At 51.9% G+C, this 7,792-nt stretch overlaps 1 protein-coding gene across 1 annotated transcript; it reads left to right on the forward strand.

The window, feature by feature from the left end:
- Nucleotides 1-1,964: 1,964 nt before the first annotated feature.
- On the forward strand, nt 1,965-5,764 carry C27H1orf116 (chromosome 27 C1orf116 homolog). The gene is made up of 3 exons (XM_062509632.1): nt 1,965-2,051; nt 3,582-3,744; nt 4,144-5,764. Exons 1-3 carry the CDS (start codon nt 1,965-1,967, stop codon nt 5,220-5,222), a joined length of 1,329 nt encoding a protein of 442 aa, XP_062365616.1. The 3' UTR covers nt 5,223-5,764.
- The last annotated feature ends 2,028 nt before the right edge of the window (nt 5,765-7,792 follow it).

Genomic DNA, 7,792 nt, shown 5'->3' on the forward strand with positions numbered 1-7,792 from the left:
ATCCTTCTGAATCATTAAAACTGGGGGTTTCAACACTGATTTTTCCCCTTTCCCGAGCTGGATGAGTGTGCTGGAGCTATAATCACATCAGAGAACTAATGGGCAGGAAAAGGAACTTCTTGTTTTGGAGCAGATCCTCCGCAGTGCCCGGCGGGCTCGGGCTGAACTTTGCCTGCCATGAGCTGGGGCTCGGTGGGTGCCAAAACCTCGGCAGCTCCTTGAGGTCCCTGCAAATGCTGTTTGAATGAGAGAAAATTATCTTTTTAATGGACTGGTGGTAGGGGGGATCCTCATGGAGAAAATGCCTCCCTGCTGGCCCCAGCCAGCTGCACACTCAAGTTCCAGCAAGGCTTTCACTTCCCCAGGAGGGTTTTGCTGTCTGAAATTTGGGAGGGAGGCAGCCAGGAGCAGCACAACCACCATAGTCAAGCCTCCTGCTACTTAGGAGTCGATGCAAATCTATAAATCTGTATCTCTAGTTTTGATGTAACTATAAATTTCACATTCTGGATGATCCAGTGCACAGCAAAACCTTGCAGAAGCATAAAGTCCCCCCTAAAACTCAGGTCTGCTTCCCCACAGATCAAATCCCTGGCTGTGAGCAGATCTGAGTTCAAAGAATCCAGGGAACTTCTGTTCCAAAGCCACCACTTACTGCAGCGTCACTTAAGCAGTAAATAATGCAAAGCTGAGACTGAAATATTAAACTCCTCCTGCATGGAAGGATTAGATCTGTCAGGGCGTGGGTGTTGAAATCTGATTTTTGTGGAGTATTCCAATTACAAAGGAATTCTTTCAGGGTCTAACGCTCTGAACAAGCAGCCAGTTCTGCTCACTTATCTCTGGATCTAATTCCCTGATCCTGCTACCAGGAAAAAAAAAAAAAAAAGCAGCAGTGTGTTCCTGCCTGCAGGTTACAGCACAAAGGGCTCCTCTGTCTGCCGAGGAGCAAATCCTCTGGTGTGGGTCTGTGAGTCTTGGAGTTTGTTTTGCTGCTCCCTCTTGCCCCCACAACCCGATTCCCTCCCCAGGAATGGTGGTGCATGTGCAGGAGACTGATTGGTGGTGCCAGGGAATTTTAGGATCTGGGTGTTTCGCATCCGTCAGTAATGACACCTTCTGTGGGTGAGCTGAGCAGAGCTCTGTGCAGGGATAACTGTCCCTGTGCCAGCCTGCCCCTGTGCCAGTGCTGGAAACCCAAATCCAGAGTGTTTGTCGGGCAGCTGCTGCCACACTGGGGTCCCACTGGTCACGGGAGGTCTGGGCTGCACCAGGGGGACACTGCTGTGGGCAGAGGGGACATTGGGGTGCTGCCTGAACCCCCTCTGGGCACAGCCTCAGCCTGCCCCGCTCCCCACAGGCTGTGCCAAACACACCCAGGCGTGCCCCAAAAGGCTGGGGACGCCTCCCTGGGGACACGTCCCCAGGGTCCCCAAGGAAGGGTGGCAGAGGCAGCTCCTTGCCAGGAGGAAGCTCCTGACAGAGCGAGGATGTGAGTAACCAGCAGCGTTTTGGGCCAGAACGTTCACAGGTTCAAGCTGCAGGGCTGGCACAGGGTGTGGCAGAGGAAAGAGGTGCCATGAGTCAGGGCTGGGGCTGGGGCTGGGGTTTCTGAGCCTCTCTGAGGCTCAGCTGGGCTCACAGCTTTTTTCTTGTGCCTTATCCACCCCTGCGAGGTGATCAGAGAGCCACCAACACCAGCTGGCTGTGCAGAGGTGACCCTGTTTCCAGTTATTTTGAGGAAGACTTCAAGGCTGATTTTTAAAAGCCCAGCTGTGCTTTCTCCTGGAGACAGCAGCCTAAGATGGGGAACAATTCCTCCATCCAGCAGCATCAGAGCCTGCCTGTCCTCCTTCCCAGCGTGCTCATGTCACCCCAGGAGGAATCTCACAACTTAATGCTTCTCCTTTCTCCTGCTGCAGCCTGGATATTGCCCCGTGCCAGCCTCCAGGGCAGCCCGTGTTATGCCTAGGAAGGAGCTGGGGATGGCTGGCTGCAACTCTGGCAGCTGTGACAGCATGGCCAGCACAGCCTCCAACCATTCACAGCGGGTGAGTAACCCCGGGCTGCCCAGCCCAACCGGCCCCTCTGAGCTGGAGAAGGATCTGGGACAGATCCCAGCTCAAATCCGTTCTCCATCGGTGCTTTGGAGGCAGCTGGAGGCCCTGAGACAGCAGCAGGACCAGATGAATTCCTGCCCCAGAGCACTCCCAGCCCTGTCCTGCCACGTTTCTGCTGCTGCTGCTGCTTCAGGGGCTGCTCTGGGCCAGCACAGATCCCTGCAGAGGCTCCTGTGCTACTGGGGTCACACCAGTTGGGTAACTGGGTCACGCTGGCTGCAGGCAGGGTGGCTTCACCTGCAGGGGACAGCGAGCTGAGCTCCTCCTGGAGCTCTGGCACCAGGTGAGTTCCCCAGTGAAGGCAGGGATGGGTTTGCACCGTGGGTGTAGCCGTGTCATTTTTCACTCTCTGTCCATTAAAGCTTGTTTGTCTCCCAACGCCGATTCCGAGATTGATGGGCTAATTGCATCCTGCCCGGCTTGGAGCTTAATTGATACGTGTGAGAGCAGCGCTCAGCCCTGGCAGCTTCTCCATTTGATGCGTTGCAAACCAGAACCAAACCCTCTGAGTTTAATGGGCATGGAAGAACTGGTTGTGATCCTGCACGGTGGAAGATTTGGATAAGGTGTCTCTGCAAAACAACTCCACCTGGCATCATTCCTGCCCCGTGCTTGTTGATCTGATGCACGTTTCGTCCTGTCCTGAGCTTCGTTTTGGTCAGGACAGATTGCAGGAATCACCTGGATATCTGATATTGCAATAACACATCTCCTGGTGCTCAAAACACAGCAAAAAATAAACAACTCTTGCTCAGGTGTGATTGGGAGAACAAGGAGAGTTCATCACCTGCACAGAAACCTGCAGTATTTATTTTGTTTCCTAAGATTAAGCATTGCTGAGCAGTGCAGGTGTCTGTACCTAGAGATTTGTTACCCATCTGCTCACATTTCAATGTAAAGAGCTAAATGTTAGAGGTCGAGTTCCCAAGTTCAGAATAATCCACCTTCTGACCCACCAAGCAGGGTAATATAAAAAAGGCTTTAAGTACATATATCTATATATTTCTTATTTTTAGAAGAGGTTGTCTAGTTTTCTGTAGCTGTAAATACTCATTATTGAACAGCCACTAGCCAAGCAGCTGTGGCTCTCTAAACTACTTGGACATTAAATAGAAATATATAAAATATTAAAATAATATATTCAAATATATAGAATACCGATATAGATACAAAGTTAAAAATATAAATTTATATAAAGTCACGGAAATACATGTAGTATAAAGTAAATATTTCTAGTATATAGTATATATACTATATACTATATACTATATATACTATATTTATATATGATATATAGTATATACTAGATATTTATATTTATATTTATATTTATATTTATATTTATATTTATATTTATATTTATATTTATATTTATATTTATATTTATATTTATATTTATATTTATATTTATAGTATGAAGCAAACCTCTCTTTCTTACCTGCTTTACCTCATTTTTTCCAGAGTGACAACAGCTATGACTATTTATCTGTGGAGGAGAAGGAGTGTTTGATGTTCCTGGAGGAAACCATTGGTTCCCTGGATGCAGAGGGGGACAGTGGGGTCTCCACAGATGACACCGACTCTGGGGAGCCCCCGAATCCCAGGAAGGGCCCCATGCCCCGGGGTGAGCTGGAAACTCTTCTGCATATAAGATTTTAATATAAGATTAAAGCAATATAAAAATCTATTTCTTTCTTTCCCCAAGATAGTTTCATGCAGGCTTTATTCTCACGTACAGATACCTACAACACATGTCCTAGCTAGACACGAATATTTTACAAAGTTTACTGACACCACAACTCAGTGGCTTTGAAATTCTGCAGTATATAAATAACTTGCAGCTCTCCTGCTCGGTGTCATTAATCACACGGATTAACGAGGCTTTGTCAGGCCCACATTTCCCCAGCCGTGATGGACCAGAGGAGCCAGGGCAGCCCTGGCTGCCTGTCCTGAGCCGTGCCTGAAGGGGTGAGGGCTGTTCTTGTCCACGTGCAGTGAGTGACTTCAACTCCTCTCTTCCCAGATGTGGGGAACAGGACTCCCCCTCCTCAGCAGCGTGGGGCTGAACGGAGCAGGGGTCAGAGCCCCTCTGCCTCCCGCAGCTCAGCTCCAAGCCCGGCTTGTCCCAGCCTGCCGAGGAGCAGCCCTGCAGCCAACGGAGCTTCTGGCAGCACAGCAAGTGTCCACGCAGTGCCAGCAGCAAAACCCGCGCACGAGGTGCCCAAGGAGGGCAGGCTGGACCGGGGCAGCGCAGGAAGCCACACGAAGCCGGTGACGATCCAACCTCCGGACCCCTTCCAGGATGACCTGGAGTGGTCACGCGGCCATCGCTCAGATGCCAAGGAGACCAAGATTCGGACTTTGTGGGGCCACGCTGAGAAATCCATCCTGGAAGAGGCTCCTCAGGACCCCGATGCTAAACGTGGGCCTCCGACTGCCCCCAAACCACGGAAATTGCCACCAAACATCATCCTGAAAACCAGCAGGAACAGCGCCGTGCCGCTGGCCACCGAGCACAGCCAGAAGGTGAAAGCAGCACCTCCACCCCCAGGCACCCCTCAGCCCAGCCCTGGCAGCGACAGCCAAGGACCCAGGGAGAAGGAGAAAGCCCGAAGGGAGGCCCTGGAGAAGCTGGGACTGCCCCAGGACGGGAGGGAGCCCGGCACCCACCTCCATCCCCACCCCAGGGAGATCCCTGGGCAGCCTGGCGGGATCTCCATGCCAGGGATCCGGCACATGGCCTTCAAATCCAACACCCTGGAGCGCTCTGGGGTGGGGCTGGGCAGCTCCATGGGCAGCACCAAGGAGCAGAACTCCAGGAGCAGCAGCAGCTCCCTGGGCAAGATGTCCTTCATGGAGCGCCTGGCCCCCGGATTCCTGCGCGGCAGCCGCCCCCGGCCCGCGGCCCTCGGGGCTGGGAAGGACTTTGCTGGCCTGAAGGAGCAGGAGGAGCAGGACAAAAGCACCAAGAGGAGATCCCACCCTCTGCCCAGCTTCCCCAGGCTGCCCCGCTCTGCTGTGAGCGTGAAGATCTCCCCAAAGGGCGCGGCCGACGAGAACAGGCGCGAGGCGCTCAAGAAGTTGGGGCTGCTGAAGGAATAGCTGGTGGAAAATGGGGATTTTTCACCCCAAATCTAGCAACCTGCGCCGCCTGGCCTCGGGCAGGAGCATCTGCTGCCATCTCCTGCCCCAGTGCCTCGGGAGAGGTGTTGGGAGCTTCACACCAAATAAAGGAACGCGGCGTGTGCGGAGTATGTTGTATATAGCGGATGTATATGAGCTATTTATACAAAGATCCCTCAGCACGGATGGGGTGTGTTCTCCTGCAAGGGCTTTAATGCATCTGGGGATTCATCAAAACAGGGAAGCCGTGGAATTAAGGGTTTGGCTCATTTTTGGAGGGGTTTCCTGTGGATAAAATGTCTCTGGGAAGAACTGCTGGACTTTGCTGCTCCTTTAGGACTATTTTGGGGTTTTTTTTTTATTAATTTTATCACAGCCTCTGAGATCTGAACACTCACCTGCCACATGAAAATGCCTCCCAAAAGCACCACTGCCTGCTGGGGGGGGTCTGGAGGGCTGCACAGACCTACACTGCCTCCCCTGCCACACTCTGCTCTCCCACCCAGCCCTGAGCACCTGGATCCAGCACCTGGCAGAGGCTTGAACTGCAGGAACTGAAGCTGAGGAGGCCAGAGGCTGTGCTGTTGTCAGATCCAGCATGGGGCAGACGCAAGGCTGGGACAGCTCCAACTGCTCCCTCCCAAGCTGTGCTGGTACCTCTCAGGGCCACTGATGCTGCTCACCTTGGGGAACAGAGGTGGTCGATGTCCCTAATAAACCTGTGTGAGGTCAGAAAGGGCCGTGTGGTGCAGATTTATGTCACAGTCGGGGAAATCCTAATAGTGGGGCTTAAAACAAAGAGTTCTGAGACAAAGGATGATCCAGGTCAGGTTCTTCTCCTGCTCCTGCTCCTGCTCCTGCTCCTGCAGGGAGCCAGGCCACCTCAGCTCCACCTGGAGCACTTGCAAGTGCCTTCCTGCAACCCAGCTGCTCCTTCTGCCTCCTGCTGCTGGAGAGTTTTCCTGATGTACAGGTTTGCATCAGGCTGGCCAGCCCCAGAATAATTCAATTAACTGCTCAGCTACCAGCCAGCCTTTCCCTGCTTGTTCCCTGCATCAGTGCCTCACATTCCTTGGATTCTTTCTGTGGGTCAGCACCGTCCCTGCCTTGTGCACACCCTTCCTGTGGTGCAGTTCTTTAGGAGGATCTCCTCCCCTTCTGTCCATGAAGAGCAGCTCCAGTGATGTTTGGAGAGGGATTGAAAGCCTGGCTGTGGCTTGTGTCAGCCTGAGCTTTTTTGGTATTCACAGAGTGTCTTGGGAAGGTGCTGCTGCTGCAAGGTCAGGGATGGAAAGGATTGAGTGCAGCTTAGTGCTGCAAGCAGTTAATTAACATCAGTAAATGGTTTAGTGCAATTGGCTCCACGGGTCAGCCCCCCCTCTCTAAAGAAAGTCTGCATTCGTTTGAGAATTAATTCACCTGTAAGGAGCAAAGGCTCTCGCTTTGTCATCATCACAAAATCATGGAATGGTTTGGGTTGGAAGGGGCCTTAAATCTCATCCAGCTTCCCCCTGCTTCCACTATCCCAGCTTGCTCCAAGTCTGGGTGGGGACAAAGCAGCACAAGCAAAATCAACCCCCAGGTCCAGCCAGAGCCCAGCAGAACTCCTGCGCTCTTCTCTGGGGACCCCTGAAATCAAAATCAGACTTCATACTCTGGCAGGGACTGGAATGAGATGAGCTTTAAGGTCCCTTCTGACCCAAACCATTCTAGTATTCTGTGAATCTAATTCTGGGCATATTTAACTTGATTTGTGCCTGGAAGGCAAAATCCCAGCAGAACTCAGACACAAAACAGGCAAGAAGAGAGATCACAGCCTTGCAGAAGCAGCAAGTCTCAGAAGAGTTGGTAAATGTACCCTCAGTGTCTTCATGCAGATCATCCAGACTGAGTTTATGTGTTAGCAATGTTTAAAACAACAAAGAAAACACCCAGCTTTGCATTTTGCAGAGAATATTCATCTGATTCCCAACTATCAGTCCCACCTGGCTCAGACATGTCATTTCCATGTCTACATCAGCCTGTCAAGACCTCCTGTCTCAATTCAAAACATCCTTGTGCACATCTTGCACTGCAAAGATCAAATTCGGGAGCAGTGGCTGGTGGGATGCTGGCAGTGTCAGGGACCGTCAGCTGCACAGCAGAAATAATTCATGGTAATCACAGCTCTTGTGCCTTGGGGCTGAGAGGTGGGGAAGGAGGTTTGGATGCTGCTGAAGCAAGCTGGCAAACACCAAAGCTGGGCTCCAGGATCGAGCTGGGCTCTCTCCAGCCCAGTGGAAGATGCTGGAGGATGTCTGAGGCTCTTGAAGCACGTTCCAGCAGGCTTTGGGCAATAACCAGGAGCTGAGGCTCTGCCCTTTCCCTGCTCGCAAGGAGACAAGGGCCCTCTCCAACCCCACCATGCCTTTTTTTCTCTTCTTTATTTTTTCTCCCCCCTGTTCTTTCTAATGGAATTGAAAATTAAAAAAGACCCAACCTTGTCACTGCAGCTCCCACCCATGCTTGGCCCCACAGAACCAACAACCCACAAAGAGGAGCTCCCCAGG

This window comes from Cinclus cinclus, chromosome 27, assembly GCF_963662255.1.
Source record: "Cinclus cinclus chromosome 27, bCinCin1.1, whole genome shotgun sequence".
NCBI lineage: Eukaryota > Metazoa > Chordata > Aves > Passeriformes > Cinclidae > Cinclus > Cinclus cinclus.

Bases quoted from the DNA above. Each gene is read 5' to 3' on its own strand.
- C27H1orf116 (XM_062509632.1), top strand. From the start codon at position 1,965: ATGCCTAGGAAGGAGCTGGGGATGGCTGGCTGCAACTCTGGCAGCTGT. The intron at 2,052-3,581 runs GTGAGTAACCCC...CATTTTTTCCAG, and splicing joins CCTCCAACCATTCACAGCGG to AGTGACAACAGCTATGACTA. The intron at 3,745-4,143 runs GTGAGCTGGAAA...CTCTCTTCCCAG, and splicing joins GAAGGGCCCCATGCCCCGGG to ATGTGGGGAACAGGACTCCC.